The sequence below is a fragment of the Enhydra lutris genome, unplaced genomic scaffold (genome assembly GCF_002288905.1).
Source record: "Enhydra lutris kenyoni isolate GAN:26980312 unplaced genomic scaffold, ASM228890v2 scaffoldscaffold20, whole genome shotgun sequence".
Taxonomy (NCBI): domain Eukaryota; kingdom Metazoa; phylum Chordata; class Mammalia; order Carnivora; family Mustelidae; genus Enhydra; species Enhydra lutris.
Window position 1 is genome coordinate 25,615,019 of NW_019154104.1, and position 16,159 is coordinate 25,631,177.

Consider the following 16,159-nt stretch of genomic DNA (forward strand, 5'->3'; position numbering starts at 1 on the left):
CAAGGAAATAAAGAACAAGCCAAGCTAGTTTTTAAATCTCCTTGCGCCCAGCTCCAGGGCCTGAGGCACACTGAACTCTGGGCACAGAGCTGGCAAGGAAAGCTGGGTCACCCTGACCCTCAAACCGCGAGCAAGACACGCCAGCCCCTACGGGGCGCCGACAGCGTTGTACTTGGGGTCCAGGCCCAAGTTCTTACTCCCATCAGCTGGGCGACCCCGGCCTCAGTTTCCCCACTTGGCCCCCCACGCAGGAGAGGATGTGGGACGCGCGGGGGGTTCCGCCGGGCCCCGCCCTCGGGGTGGGGCTGGGGGCGGTCACGTGGAGGGGCTCCCGGGCCCCGGAGCCCCGCCCCGCTCCCTGCCTCTGCCGGGTCTGGGTCTGGAGCAGAGCGCGCAGAGCCCACCGAGGCCGCCACGCCGAGGCTGCTGAGGTCCGCGGGGCCGCAGGATCCGAGGTGTCTGCTCGCGGCTCCGCGCGTTCCCGGCCAGCTGTGCAGGCGGCTGGACCCGCAGCAGCGGCAGCAGCGAGGACTCGAGCGCGGGCGGCAGCGGCGACACCATGGATCTGTCCTTTATGGCCGCGCAGGTAACGGGGAGCCTTCCCCGCGCCCCCTGGGTTGCAAGTTTGGGGAGGTTCGGGGCCACGGGCTCGCCCTGCCTGCACCGCTGGCCGCGCGGGGAGGCTTCGAGCCGGGCGGTGGCGCCCGCCGGGGATCTACGTCCCAGTCCTTTGTCCGGAGCCGGGCATCCCCGACCTGATCTCTCGCGTCCGAGGCATAGAGCGCAGCTCCCGGGGGGTGGGGCCGGCCGTGTGCCCTGAGAGCGCAGGGCCGAGCTCTTCCCAGACTGCTAGGGGCCTGGGCGTTGCGAGGCGACCCCTCCCGGCCCATCCCCTCCCTGCCGTCTCCTCTCCAGGACCCGGGCCTTTCCCTCAGAGCCGTGCAGCCCAGATCCGTGCAAACCCGGGTGGGCGGGCACCCTCGCTGTTCTCCATTCCCTATCCTCCCGAGACGCGGGAGACCTCGGGCGCCCCCCACTCAGTCTCCCCCCATTAAGTGGAGACAACAGCCCCCGCAGCCTGAGGAAGGAGGTGAGACCCGCTCTGTGACCAACCAAGCGCCAGAGCGCCACTATCCTTTTATCCTTCTTTTTCCTTTGTAGGGAGTCTGTAGGCATCAGTGCCCAACGCGACCGTAACTCTTCCCTTGACACAAAACAGGTTGCCAATGTCAGGAAAAAAACAGATGACCTCTCATCACTTGATCCCTGCTGAAAGAGAGTCCCCTGGAGTTCTGAGCGTTGGGTCTTTATGTTTTCGTGCTCAGCTCTCCTGAGCTAGAACAAAGACAGGCAGACACCCCCTTTGCAGAGCTGCCTGTGGCCTCTCCCGGGACCCAGTGCCGAGGACCGTCTGGCTCCAGGGAAGACCGCATTGGGTCTAAACGAGTAGATCCCAGTATACCACGTTCGGACCTTGCCCCTTCTATGAGTTGCTTATGTTGGGAGCCCAGAGGAAGGAAGGCCACCGGGGGTCCCTCTGTCCCCTGCATGTGTAGCAGGGGCCCCGCTGCTGTTTAATTTTCCAGGGGATGGATTTGAAGAGAACACTTTCTTTTCCCACCCCCCAAATCCCCCCCCCCCCCCCCCCCCGTGGAAGCCTCTTGAAAAAGTAATAGCAAAATCCAGGCTGTATGGACAACAAGATCCCGAACACAGTCATGGAAGGATGCGGGATCCCCAGGATGGTTCCAGATCCCAGCTCTAGGCAGCCTCTTGTTTAGTTTTCCAAAATGTGCCTTGCTCCAGTCAGCAACACTGGTCTTTCTTTGCCTAATTTTCTGTCTCCTGTTCCTAAACCCTTGTTTATAAATATTGTCATGTGGCATCATTGTAGACAGTGGTGACTTTAGCTACAGGTTAACTGGAGTGGCCTCACCAGATTTATGTCTAGGGGAGACAGGAGTTCACACACACCTGTCTCTGCCTGCCTCCTCCGGATCCCACCAAACAGCTTGCATCCATGGTTACGAGATGAGATAAATTGATCAGGGCTAACCCTGGGGCTGTCTGGAGCATTGGAGGTTGCTATGGTAACCCGACAAAATAAACATAGGACTTTCCACCATCTGTAGGCAGAGCCCGCACAGAGATTGGGTTCTTTTTTCTCTGTCTCTCTTTTTTGTTTACTCTCAAGTTTTGTGTGCTCAGTGTATTCCTACCAACAGATATTTGGGCACTGGTGACATGCTCAGTCCCGAGTCAGTTGCAAGGAACAGAAACACAACGAGCCATCCTAGGGAGAAAGCCTAAGGTTTATGGAGCGCCTGCTGTGTGCCCACCATTTGCACGCTGTATTATAGTAAATCCGGACAAGTCTGTGACATGGGCACTGTTATTCCCTCTTTCACAGATCAGGATATGAAACTTGAACAAGATTAAATAATTTGCCAGCACGGTGCATGTCCCTGCACATCACCAGTGGACAGTTTGACAGGGAAATATTAATGCCTCCATCTACTTGTTTGGCAAAAGTGCCGAAAAGCTCATGCCAAGCTCCGTGCCGGGCATATGGGGTGGGACGGGGTGCTGGCGACAAAGTGAAAGGGGATATATGTAGGTTTTCTTTCTGGGTACTTACAGAGGACTGGAGAAGTGATGGGCCAGGCCATCCCCAGCAGGGGGAATGGATCAGGGGATCAGAGCCAACCAAGACGCTTGGCACATAGTAGGCCTTTGGCAAGTTTCTGTTAGATGATTGGATGGGGGTGAGACACACAGATGGATGTGTATTGTTAAAAGGCAAGAACAGGAAAACAGTGCCTTTGTTGTGTTGGATGCCCCTCCCCACCAAACACCTGTCATCGTCAGGACTTGGAGAACTTGAACTTGGACGGAGTAGAACTTCAGGCAGATCTCCCCTGGTGGGCTCTAGGCAGAGAGGCAGGAGGAGGGAGGCCCAGAATATAGTCACAGACTCCTTCAGAAAGGGGGAAGGTAGGAGCAGAGGACATCTGGGAGAGGGGGACTGGAGCCAGGTCACAGAGGTTCCAACTCTGGGAAGTTCACATGAATCAGTGGGCTGTGGGAGCCATTGCAGGTCATTGAGCAGGGAATGGTTTATAATTGAAACAGTACTTTGGGAAGATCCCAGCCCCAGTGGAGCAGAGAGGCTGGAGGCATTAGTGGAGCCAGAAGCACCCACCTCCTTGATTAATTGAGGGAATGAAGCCAGCTCCCTGGGACTCCAAGAGATCCTCCCCCTCCTCAGGGTTGTGGACTGTGATTCCTGCTCCTGGCTTTAAAGGGCCCAGAGGATATAAGCCATTTCAGAAAGAGTGGCCTCTCAAACACTATGCATTACAAAGACATGCTTTATGGATGGAGAGGGTGGACACCAGTTCTCCCGCAACTCCCCAGCCACAGATCCGCCCTCACTGGCGTGGGTGCGTGGGGCTGTGGGGGGGGGGGGGGAGAAGCTGTGGACACAACCTCACCCCTGAGCCCTGGAGGTGCTCAGCCACCCTTTCCTCCACCCTGGACACACCCTAGCCCCTCTCTGCACAGTTCCTGGGTCCCCAGACCCTCTGGCAGGTTGAGCACCTATTTCTCTGTGGTCAGTGGTGGCCAGAAGGGCAGGGCTGTGCAGATGCCCAGGGAGCTGGGGATGAGGAGGACAGCACAGACATTGAGGACTGAGCTCCAAATCCCTGTGTCATTGGTGGGGTGGCTCTTACTCCAAAGATGGCCCTGTTCCCTCCCTCCCCATCATGGTTCCTCTGCCCTTAAATCTGGGTTGACATCAGTGACTTTCTTGACCAGGAGAAGGCAGTGTGAGTGGCATTCTGGAATCTCTGAGATTAGCTTTTAAGGAGACTGCAGTGCCCACTGATGAATCCTAGAATGCTTGCTCTAGGGGAAATGCAGAGAGCCTGAGACCTCTGCGATGAGACGAGAGAGTGAACATTTAAGGGACCTGCCGTGTGGGCAGAAATGAACAAGAGGGTGAGGAGTGCTCGAGGCTATAAGGCCGGGTTGAATGAGCACACACAGGACACACGAGCTCAGTCCTGTGTTTGTTCTGTGCCACCCCTACGGTGACTAGTCTAAACTCAGGAGTTCCCGACGTTACTGCCATGAGGATCCCCTGGGAGCTTGGAAGACCTGTGCCCCCCCCCCCCCCAGTGCTCCCCTCAGAGTCTCAGCTGGAATCGGACGTAAGTATTTTCTGCCATTCCCCAGAAGATTCCAGTGTGTGGTCTGGTTGGGGGCTCAAAGCTGAAACCACACTTAGGGCCGTCTCCCTCCCCCTCCTCTGGATGGAACAGGTCCTTGGCTCCCTGTCCCTTTCAGGTCACAAAAGATCCTGTGGTCCCCAGAAGTCAACTGAGTATGGATTCAGCAACTTAAAAAGCGAGACCCAGAATGATAACATGGAGACTTGCTCCAGAATTGAGGTTCCCCCTTCCTCCTGCCCATACCTGCCACATGTGGGAGACCCGTAGTCGGGGAGGTGGCTCTGCGAGTCCCGTCATGCAGACAGGGAAGAAGGGGAGTGCCAGGATGGCTCAGCCAGCAAGCGGAGGACCAGGTGTGGAGCCCAAACCCCACGGCTGTCCTGCATGTGGGTTCACCACCTCTCAGAGCAAACCCAGTGCCAGGGTGCGGGGGTGTGGGAGGAACCCAGGGCCCTGCCATGGAGCAGCCCCTGAACACAGAGTGTTGTGCTTATGTCCATTTTTTTTTAAAGATTGTTTATTTGAGAGAGAGAGAGAGAGAGAGAGAGAGAGAGCATGAGCAGGGGGAGGGGCAAAGGGAGAGGGACAAGCAGACTCCCCACCTAGCAGGGATCCCAACGTGGGACTCAGTCCCGGGACCCTGAAATCTTGACCTGAGCCCAAGTCAGACACTTAACTGACTGAGCCACCCAGGCGCCCCATGTTTATGTCCATTTTTTTTTAAGATTTTATTTATTTATCTGAGAGAGAGAGAGAGAGAAAGAGCATGAGAGGGAGGAAGGTCAGAGGGAGAAGCAGACTCCTTTCTGAGCTGGGACCCCTGATGCGAGACTAGATCCGGGGACTCTGGGATCACAACCTGAGCGAAGGCAGTGGCTTAACCAACTGAGCCACACAGGCGCCCCTATGTCCATTTTTAAACATGTTCCTAAGGAGGACTCTATTAGTTTCCTGCCCTAACAAAGGGGCACCGAGTGGCTTGGCCCCAGGGGAGAATCCATTCCAGGCCTCTCTCAGCCTCGCAGAGTTGCCCGTGGCCCTTGGTGCCCCTTGCCTGTGGCTGCATCTCTCCGATCTCTCCCTCAGCAAACCTGGCACCCGCCCAGTGTGTCTCTGTGTCTCTTCTCTGCTTAGAAAGATGCCAGCATACTGGGTTAGGGTCCACTCTGATGACCTCCGTTTAATTTGACTATACCTGCAGAGAACCTAGTTTGAAAGGAGGTCATACTCACAAGTATCAGGAGTTAGGGTTTCAAGAGCATGTTTTGGGGGGAGACGCAGTTTACCCCATAATAACATCTGAACACCCACAAAGAATCCGAATCTTGATTCTTGGGTTAGTGGCCTCCGGTCTTCGAGAGGCAGGAGGCAGATCACTTCTCTACACCTTAGTTTCATCATCTGTGAAATGGGCACAAAATCGCCTTCCCAGTGGAACTGTTCACGTAGTCCTTCAGCTTCCTGTGGGCCAGACCCAGAGCTCTGGGGAGAAGGCCACGGGCCTGCTGTGTGATATGTGACATGGTTTGTGTAAAGGGCCAGACAAGGTACCTAACCCACAGGTCAGGGAAGGGTTCTGGAAGTTTGATTTGAGCTGTCCGAGGAATGCCTAGCTGTTACGTAGACAAAGAAGGAGGGAGGACATTTAGGCAGAGGGATTAGCATGCACAAGGGTTGAATGGAATAGAGCTTGAAATAGTGTCTCCTGTTGGGTGTGGGGTTTGCAAGTCACGGCATTTGGCTGGCAGTGGGGGAGGTGGGAAGGGAGTGGGAGACCAGGGCCAGATAGCTGACCTCATGCCGTGGAGGAGAATGGGGTGGGGTGACCCACAGAGCAGAGGGCTGGCCTAGAAGAGGGCACAGGCATCTCTAGCCCCTAACTTGTGCCCCACAGACACACAGGTCCAGGGCTGTGGGTTCTTCCAGGTTTTCAAGAAAACTGAAAATTTGGATTTTTACATGCAGTCTGGATTTTTAAATTTGGCCACTCATTAAAAATTTTTGGTAAGCCAGCCACCCATGCTGTGAACCGTTTCAGTTACTTAATGCTTTTTATTTCAGCTACTTAGTGACCTAAAGCAATCATTTGCTTTGCTCATGATTTTGTGGGACCAGAATTTGGGAAGGATTCGGCTTGGCCATTTGTCTCTGCTCAGTGGCAGCAGGGCCTGGAGTCAAGACTTCCAGCATCGTACACACGTCTGGCGACTCTGTTCAACTTGACCATTCTCACCACTTGGCCTTTCGTCTTGCTGATATTTCTTCGGGTAGCTGGGGCAGCTGGGGTTTCCTCCCAGTGCGGTGGTCTCCTTGTGCCACACTGCCTTCCCCCTGAACAGGCATTCCTGGGTAGAAGCTGCGAGGTTTCCTATAAATGAGGCTCGGAAGTCCCAGAATGTCAGTAACTCTGTTCATGTGGCCAAGAAAGCCCGAAGGCCAGACCTGGTTTCAGGGGAAGGGATCAGGTTCCACCTCTCAGTGTGGGGAACAGCGTGCACATCCAGGAGGGACAGAAGGAATAGATATCTTTGGGGACTGGCTGCTCCAGGAGCCAAACCCGGCAGGTGCAGGATTGGTCCTGGGGCTGCCCACGCATTTGCCCTAGACGAGTGGGATGTGTGTAGAACTTGGCCAAACCTTGTGAGCTGCCAACTCCAAGAGAGAAATAAATTACTGCTAAGGAGGTAGGCCATGATATCATTAGGCTGAACTGCACCAAGTTGCTGATCCATGGCCATTTTACCTGACAATTTCATATAGTTCAGCCTAATTGGTGCTAGCTGGTAAGGCAGTAAATTCTTGAGTTATGGAGGAAAGGAGTGGAGGAGACGTGGGGAGGGGGATCATTACCTGTTGGGGAAACCTGAGGGGGCTTCCTGTGTTTGAAGACAGGGGGTCTCCCCACCCCAACCCCAAGACACACACACACACACTTCTCCCTTCAGCTGGGCTTTCAGAACCTTAACCTTGCTGGTGGGAGGACACAGTCACTCCTGGAACATTGTGTTAGTAGTGGGCAGGTCTTTCCGGAAGACAGCCTGTGTGGTCTAATCATGGCTGAGGTGCATCAGCCGCCGGTCCCTCATCCCCTGCCCTTTCCTCCCCCCTAGACCTTGGGGGCCTCACAGTTAATTTGCATTTTAATCATTTTTCATGGAGAGGGAAAAATCCACAAAAGAATCCAGTAGTGCTGAAGAGGTTATTCTGTTATCTCTTGAAATGGCCGTCCCTATAGGCATGGGCTTTTGGGATGTTTCCAAAAGATCTACAAGACACCAGCAGAAATTTTCTCTCCCCAGAAGAATGCAGCACTGCCCAGAAAAATAGAATTCTAGGGAGTCTGGCAACCTCCTACTTAAAGAATGTTTTCCCCAGCCAGCAACTGCTCTCTTCTCTTAAAACAAGATTTATCATTAAAATACAAATTGTCTATTTATCTCAAATGTTTTTAACTGTAGGGCCTGTCTTGTTATACTTCCAATTTTCATTTAAAAGATTTAAATATTTTATCTTTGTAATTAGACCTGCTTCAAGAGAGAATATAATGCTACATTTTTGCAGGGGCGTAATGAGTGGTTAAGGAAGACTCAAAATTCATGGTACTTTTTGTAGACCAGATTTCTAGACAGCATTTTGGGAATCAAGACACTCCATGTCACAGAGCTAAGAGAACTGGGGCATCCAGAGGTGAGTTGCAAGTCTCCAATCAAATACTTGAGTGTTTATGGAGCAGCTCCTGTGTGCTGAACTCTCCTCACTCTGCTTTTAGGAACTGAACCCCAATTCCTTCTCTTCTGAGATGATGGAGACTCACCTCTTCACTGCCGCCTCATTCTGTCCCCTCAAGATGTCCCTGTACCTTCCCATCATAACTGCCATTTATCAAATTCTTAGGGGGGCACCAGGCAGGCCCTGTGTTGTGCAACACACAGAATCTCACTAAATCCTTTATGACAGGTCTCTGGAATAGGCAATTTTAAGATCCATTTTACAGATGAGGAAACTGAGGCTTAGGGCACACACAACTGAGATTCAAACCCAGATCTCTCTGCCATGTCAGCTTTTTTTTTTTTTAAATGCAATCTCACAGTCTCTGCCTTCTGCTTAGAGTCTTTAAGCCGTTCATGTTTAGTGCGATTTCTTGATGTGGTTGGGTTTATATCTATTATCTCATTGTTGCCTGTTGGTCCCATCTGTTCTTTGTTCCCTTTCTCCTCTTTTTCGCCTTACTTTGGTTAAGGAAACTTTTGTTATTCCATATAATCTCCTTTGTTGGTTTACTAGCTCTAACTGTTTTGTTATTTTAGCAGTTGCTTTAAGATTTCTAGTATGTATCATTAAGTTATCACAGCCGAGCTGCAATGATATTATACCACTTCACACTATTCTCCCCTCTCAGCTGTTGTGCTGTTATTGTTACACATTTCACTTCTGTGTGTTATAAGCCTCACGCTACATTATTATTTTTGTTAAAATTCAAGGATCTTTTAGAGCAATTTAAATAGTAAGAAAAAAATCTTCTATATATTCTCATAGGATATTATTTCCAGTGTTCTTTATTCCTTTGTGTAGATCACAAATGTGGTATCATTTTCATTCTGCCTGAAGGACTTTAACATTTTTAGTGTGCACAAGTGCTGGCAATGAATTCTTCCAACTTTTATATGTCTGGCTGGGAAGAGTCTCTCTCTCTTTTTTTTAGCTGTCATTTTTGAAAGTTAATTTTTACTCGGCATGGAACTCTAGGTCGACAGTTTGTTTTTCAGTGAAGATATTGTTCCTCCAACATCTAGCTTGCAGTGTTTCCACTGAGAAATCTGCTGCCATTGGATTTTGGCCCTCTAAACATAATATGTCTTTTTTCCTTTAGCTGCTTTAACAGCTTTCTCCTTATTGATTTTGGGAACTTTGCTTATAATGTGGCTTATTGCAGTTTTTTTGTTTTGTTTTGTTTTGTTTGTTTTTCCCATGTTTCTTGTGCTTAGGATCTGGGAGCTTTCCCATCTGTGGGTTTGTAAGTTTAAGGTCTACAACACGGTGATTTGGTGTGTGTGTCTATCACAAAATGATTACCGTATCCTTAGCTCATATAGTTACATTTTTTTTTCTTGTAGTAAGAACTTTTAAGATCTATTCTCTCAATAACTTTCAAATATACAGTAGAGTACTTTTTAACTATAGTCACTGTCCTGTACATTATATCCCTAGAACTTTTTTTATCTTGTCACTGGAAATTTGTACCTTTTGATTATCTTCACCTAATTCCTCCACCCCTGCCCCTGGCAACCATCCATGTGGTCTTTGTTTCTATGAATCTGGATTTTTTTAGATTCTGCATATAAGTGAGATCATACAGTATTTGTTTTTCTTTCTGACTTACTTCAGTTAGCATAAAGCCCTCAAGGTCCATCCATTGTGGTGCACATGGCAAGATTTCTTTCATTCTTCTGGCTGAATAATATTCTGGTGTGTGTGTGTGTGTGTGTGTGTGTGTGTGTGTGTGTGTGCACACGTGCGTGTGTATCACATCTTTATCCATTCATCCATTGATACACACTAGGTTGTCTCAGTGTCCTGGCTGTTCTAAGTAATGCTGCAGTGAGCATAAGGGTACAGATCGCTCTTCGGACAGTGATTCCATTTTCTTTGGCTATATACCCAGAAGTGAAATTGCTGGATCACATGGCAGTTCTATATTTTTAAATTTTTAATTGAATTTTTGAACCTCCACACCGCTTTCCACAGTAGTTGCACCAATTTACACTCCCACCAGCAGTGCATGAGGCTTGCCTTCCATCCGTGTCCTCACCAGCCCTAGTTCTTTTTTGTCTTCTTCTTGATGCTGGCCCCTCGGACAGGTGTGAGGCGACAGCTCATTGCAGGTTTGTTTTGCATTTTCCTGATGATAAGTCATGTCGAGCACCTTTTCATGCACCTGTTAGGTCTTCTGAACGTCTTCTTTGGAAAAACTCCAATTCGTATCCTCTGCCCACTTTCTATCTGGGTTCTTTGGGTTTTTTCTATTGCGTCACATGAGCTTTGCATTATTTCTTTACATAGCTTTTTTGTTCCCGCCTTTCCTCTCCTTTGGAGACTCCATTTACACATACATCCAGCTGCCTACAGGTGTCTCCCAGCTCCCTGGTATTTATTCATTTTTGGGGAGTCTCCTTTTCTGTTTGTGTTTCATTTAGGGTAACTAGTATGGATGTGTCTTCAAGTTCACCAGTGTTTTTCTTGAACCTCTAATCTCTGTGAATCCCATGCAGTGTATTTTTTATCTCAGGCATGGTAGTTTTTATGTCTAGAAGCTTGATTTGTGTCTTTCTTTATATTTTCAATTGTCTTAGCATGCTCAGTGTTTCTTTAGCTTTCTGAGTTTGTGGAGTAGTTAGAACAACTGCCCCCTCGGCCCTCATTGGCTACTTCTAATTCTGCCTCAGTTCTGGCTGATTTTTTTTTTTTAAAGATTTTATTTATTTATTTCACAGAGAGAGATCACAAGTAGGCAGAGAGGCAGGCAGAGAGAGAGATAGAGGAGGAAGCAGGTTCTCCACTGAGCAGAGAGCCCGATGCGGGACTCGATCCCAGGACCCTGAGATCATGACCCGAGCTGAAGGCAGAGGCTTAACCCACTGAGCCACCCAGGTGCCCCAGTTCTGGCTGATTTTGATTGACTGCTTTCTCCTCATTATGAGTCATATTTGCTGCTGCTTGGCATGCCTGATAATTTTTGATTAGATGCCAAACATTGTGAATTTTACATTGTGGGATGCTCGATATCCTTTTATCCCTATAAATATTCTTGAGCTTTATTCTAGGATGCAGTGATGTTACTTGGAAACAGTTTGATCCTTTGGGGTCTTGCTTTTAAGGTTTGTGAGGTCAGACTGGAACCATCTTTAGTCAAAGAGCCATTCTTTCCTGCTGGCAAGGCAGGCAGTTCTGAGTAATTTACCCAGTGCCTGTGGATTGCAAAATTTTCAAAGTGACTGTTGGAAACAGGGCCTGTTTCCAGCCTGTGTGGATGTTGGGCACTATTCCCTGTCATCCTTTTGGGTGCCTCTATTGCTTCCCTGACACACATGCACCCATCAGTCCTCTCCTGGATATCTGAAGGGTCCTTCTGCAGACCCCCAGGATTCTCTCTGTGTATAGCTCTTTCCCCTCCATGCTCTGCCTCATTGTCTCCAGCTGCACTGGTCTCCCCGGACTTTCAGTCCCATCTTTTCCATCAAGGAACCTACTGGTCTCTGCCAGCTTTCCCTGTCCTGTTCCACAACCTGGAAACTCTCCTCAGGTAGGCAACTGAGTCACTTGGAGGGATCACCTAGTTTGTTTCCTCAAAAGTCTCTCAAAAGTCAGTACTCTTTGCTGCCTGATGTCCAATGTCTTGCAACCCATTTTCATGTATTTTGTACGTTTTTATTATTGTTTCATTTGGAAGGGTAGATCCAGTCCCTGTTACTCCTCTTGGCTGGAAGCAGAATATTCATAGGTATTTTCAACAACTACGTTCCCACCTTCCTCCTTTCCTGCATTATGGGGAAGGGGACCTAAGACCTGAGTCTGACTCTGGCCAACTCTCTCCCCCCGCCGACTCCAGCCCTGGCCCCTTGCTTGGTCTGGCACATCTTGGAATCTTCTGAATGTCATAAAATGTGGGTGGGGTGCGCACTTAATCTCAATGTCATAAAATGTGGGTGGGGTGCGCACTTAATCTCAATGTCATAAAATGTGGGTGGGGTGCGCACTAGAGAGCCCGATGCGGGACTCGATCCCAGGACCCTGAGATCATGACCCGAGCTGAAGGCAGAGGCTTAACCCACTGAGCCACCCAGGTGCCCCAGTTCTGGCTGATTTTGATTGACTGCTTTCTCCTCATTATGAGTCATATTTGCTGCTGCTTGGCATGCCTGATAATTTTTGATTAGATGCCAAACATTGTGAATTTTACATTGTGGGATGCTCGATATCCTTTTATCCCTATAAATATTCTTGAGCTTTATTCTAGGATGCAGTGATGTTACTTGGAAACAGTTTGATCCTTTGGGGTCTTGCTTTTAAGGTTTGTGAGGTCAGACTGGAACCATCTTTAGTCAAAGAGCCATTCTTTCCTGCTGGCAAGGCAGGCAGTTCTGAGTAATTTACCCAGTGCCTGTGGATTGCAAAATTTTCAAAGTGACTGTTGGAAACAGGGCCTGTTTCCAGCCTGTGTGGATGTTGGGCACTATTCCCTGTCATCCTTTTGGGTGCCTCTATTGCTTCCCTGACACACATGCACCCATCAGTCCTCTCCTGGATATCTGAAGGGTCCTTCTGCAGACCCCCAGGATTCTCTCTGTGTATAGCTCTTTCCCCTCCATGCTCTGCCTCATTGTCTCCAGCTGCACTGGTCTCCCCGGACTTTCAGTCCCATCTTTTCCATCAAGGAACCTACTGGTCTCTGCCAGCTTTCCCTGTCCTGTTCCACAACCTGGAAACTCTCCTCAGGTAGGCAACTGAGTCACTTGGAGGGATCACCTAGTTTGTTTCCTCAAAAGTCTCTCAAAAGTCAGTACTCTTTGCTGCCTGATGTCCAATGTCTTGCAACCCATTTTCATGTATTTTGTACGTTTTTATTATTGTTTCATTTGGAAGGGTAGATCCAGTCCCTGTTACTCCTCTTGGCTGGAAGCAGAATATTCATAGGTATTTTCAACAACTACGTTCCCACCTTCCTCCTTTCCTGCATTATGGGGAAGGGGACCTAAGACCTGAGTCTGACTCTGGCCAACTCTCTCCCCCCGCCGACTCCAGCCCTGGCCCCTTGCTTGGTCTGGCACATCTTGGAATCTTCTGAATGTCATAAAATGTGGGTGGGGTGCGCACTTAATCTCAATGTCATAAAATGTGGGTGGGGTGCGCACTTAATCTCAATGTCATAAAATGTGGGTGGGGTGCGCACTAAAATCTCACAGGTGACTCTCTGATGCCAGGGTTAGGAAGCCAAACTGCACAGACTGGGCAAGTTCCTTTCCATGCTACCTTGCCATGTGAGTTTTTTTTCGGGTGCCCTGGGACAGGACGTAGAGGACATGGAGAGCCAGTGCTGTGCCGCAGGTGTCAGGTGGCTTAGTGAGCAGGAGTATGTTCCCTGAGGCCTCCCTCCAGGCCCCTGCACCGTGGGGAGGCTCGGTGCCCAGAGGGATGGAAGTGAAGGGTGGAGCAGGCTGGCAGGCAGCAGCTGGGACTCCGTGTGTCCTCTCCAGACCCTGCAACCTCCCCTCATCCATTCCCTCAGCACGGAGCTGTGGGAGCTGGTGAGAAATGCAGTTAACTTGGCCTCCAGCAGCTTTGCGGGGGAGGGGGAACCTCAGGGAGGTAACTAATTGCTCTCCCAGACCCCTGCACCCCCGCCTCTCCTGAGCCTGGCGGTGTTGTTGGCATGTCCTGCCTCCTCTCTGAGGTCCTGCCAGCTCTTCTTTCTCCCATGGAGATCCTGCTGCGGCCTCGCCATACATCCCAGTAACCTAGCAGGCAGGGTGGACTTGCAGGCAATATGCCACACAGAGCACCCCCCCCCCCAAGCTGTGTTGGGGGATGTCTAGGAGCCAAAAAGGAGCTATTACCAGGCTCCGTCATCATTGTCACCCTGATCAACATTGTGTGAGCACAGATTACCTACAGAACGTCCCTCTCAGGCACACAGACGGGTGAGGCAGGAGCCCACCCTGATGGGAGAGGGGGCGGGTAGTGTGGATGAATCTTGAGCTCCTTGAGGATGGGCTCCATCCTCAGCTACCCAACTACCCAGCGAGGACAATTCCACTGCACGCCCATGTCACACACAGGGAGACCGAGGCTCTGAGAGCCTGTGTTTCTGGCCCAAAGTCACCCAGGGAGGAAGGGGTAAGATGGGGCTGGGTCTGAGCCAGGGCCCAGGTGCCAGGTGGGGAGCAGCTAATGGGTTGCTGCGCCACAGTGGGCCTCCAGGGCACCCCAAGCCCCGGACCAGCATGGTTCTTTGTCACGGCCTTCTGTTAGCCAGTCTCCCTCCCTAGAGCCTGTGTGCGCACAGGGGACTGTAGCTGCAGGGAGTTGTTCCAGAGCCCAGACAGGCTGGCGCCAGAGGCTGGCCAGAGGCCCACAGAAGGCTAAAGGGGGTGGGGGGTGGGGGCGGAGTGCAGGGCTGCAGCAGGGGGAGCTGCTCTGGAAGAGGTCCTCTCCCTCCTCCTCCATCAGAACATCAGAGAATCCTGGCATTCCCTGAGGTCGGGGTTCCTGTCTCCTTTATGCTGGTATCACCACTGCCCAGACCAGGGCCAGACGGGGAACATACTGAATCAATGAACTGAGAGGGCCAGGAATCCCGAGAAGCACAAGAAAAGCTGGATAGAAAACCGTGTCTTGTGTCACCTTGCATCACTTCCTGTTGGGGTCTGGGTCACAGCTTTCTTCCCCCAAGGCCCCCGACCATACCGACCATACCCAGTCCTGCCACCTGTGCAGGACTCCCCAGCACCCTCCCCTGCCCCCACAGAGTGTCTGGCACGGGTGCAGCCCGGGACTAGGGCTTTGCATGCAGTATTTTGTCCCTGAACGTCCTCTGAACAGTCTCATGGTGGCTGTCCCACCCAGAGAGACGGAAACCTCTGCAGCCAGGAGCTGTTGGGACTGGGGTTTGCCTAGAGGGCTGGTCCCTCTGCAACTTCCATACCTCAGCATCACAGAGCCGGCTCAGGGGTGAGCCGCCCACTGTCCACGTCTGCCCAGGACTAAGAGGCTTCTCAGGGTGCGGGCCTTTAAGTGCTGACCCCCGGAGACCCCCTGGCAAACCAGGAGGGTGGGTCACCCCTCTCACAAGTCCGCTGGGGTTCAGAAGGGCTCTTGGGATCCCTCAGGGATGGCAGAGATGTTCTTCCAGAGTGAAGTGCCCCTCACTGTGGAGTTCACTAGAGCTCGTGCTCCTTACAAATGAACGGGGCTGGTGGAATTAGCACCTTCCCGTGGCCCATTGATTTCTCAGATATGTCATAGGCACCTGGTATAGATTAGATACTGGTCTAGGCACAAGGTGAGGGACAAGTGCTAAGGTCCATGCTATCTGCATGGGGACAGATAATGAATGTACAGGTGAACACGTATACAGCTGGTTATAATCAGTAATGGCCCCTCCCATGAGAGGTGACCAAGGCCCCGGAGAGCAGACAGGCCACCCAGTGGGGTGTCCAGAAACTGTCGACCCCTGTGGCTTCATCAGGAAGGTGGCAGAGGGCGAACAGGGCCCCTCACACCCCTGGCCCCAGGAGCTGACTCCCTTGGGCTGCTTAGGCTGTGTACTCTTTTCTCCTCTGGTCCTAGCCCTGCTGGGTGCCCCAGGCCTGGTGGTGATCTCACTAGGAGACTAGAGCCCACCTCCAGGAAATAAATCCCAAGGCTTGGGGAAGCTGGTTTGCCTGGCTGCCCTCAGTCCTTCTGTCTCCCACTGGCCACCCATCATCCAGAAGCCTCCTGTGGGTCTGGAACACTTACGGGAGCACACCCAACCTGGAGTTTGGCTCGCCCTGTTGGTCCCCAGAAGCCCATCTGGGGAAGAAATGCCAAAAGAAGATAGCACTGCTAGAGTCAGGAGGCGTTGGTGGAGAGCTCTCACAGCAAACCGAAGCTGCACCCTTCCATACACCAAAGCCTTACAGTTATTCCCCTTTACACACATGTCTGCCTCCCCTCTCTGTCCAAGGGGCCCTCAGAGGTTAACGGGACAAGCTGTGCCTTATTCCTCTTTGGAACTCCGGGACTTGGCCTACCATAGGTCCTTAGTAGCCCATGGAATGGACACAGTGACCCCCCGAGTCAGGGAACTGGAGAGTGAACTCTGATTCCCATGTTTGCCTTACTCTAGGACCAGATCCCCAGAAAGACCTACTGTAATGCCAGAAATC

General features: G+C 51.3%; 1 protein-coding gene across 1 annotated transcript in view; it reads left to right on the forward strand.

The window, feature by feature from the left end:
* Nucleotides 1–559: 559 nt before the first annotated feature.
* LOC111148748 (chromosome unknown C14orf132 homolog) overlaps nt 560–16,159 on the forward strand; it is a 46,743-nt gene continuing 31,143 nt past the window's right edge. The window contains exon 1 of the mRNA XM_022505537.1: nt 560–586. Coding sequence (XP_022361245.1) covers nt 560–586 — 27 coding nt within the window. The remainder of the gene's footprint in view (nt 587–16,159) is intronic.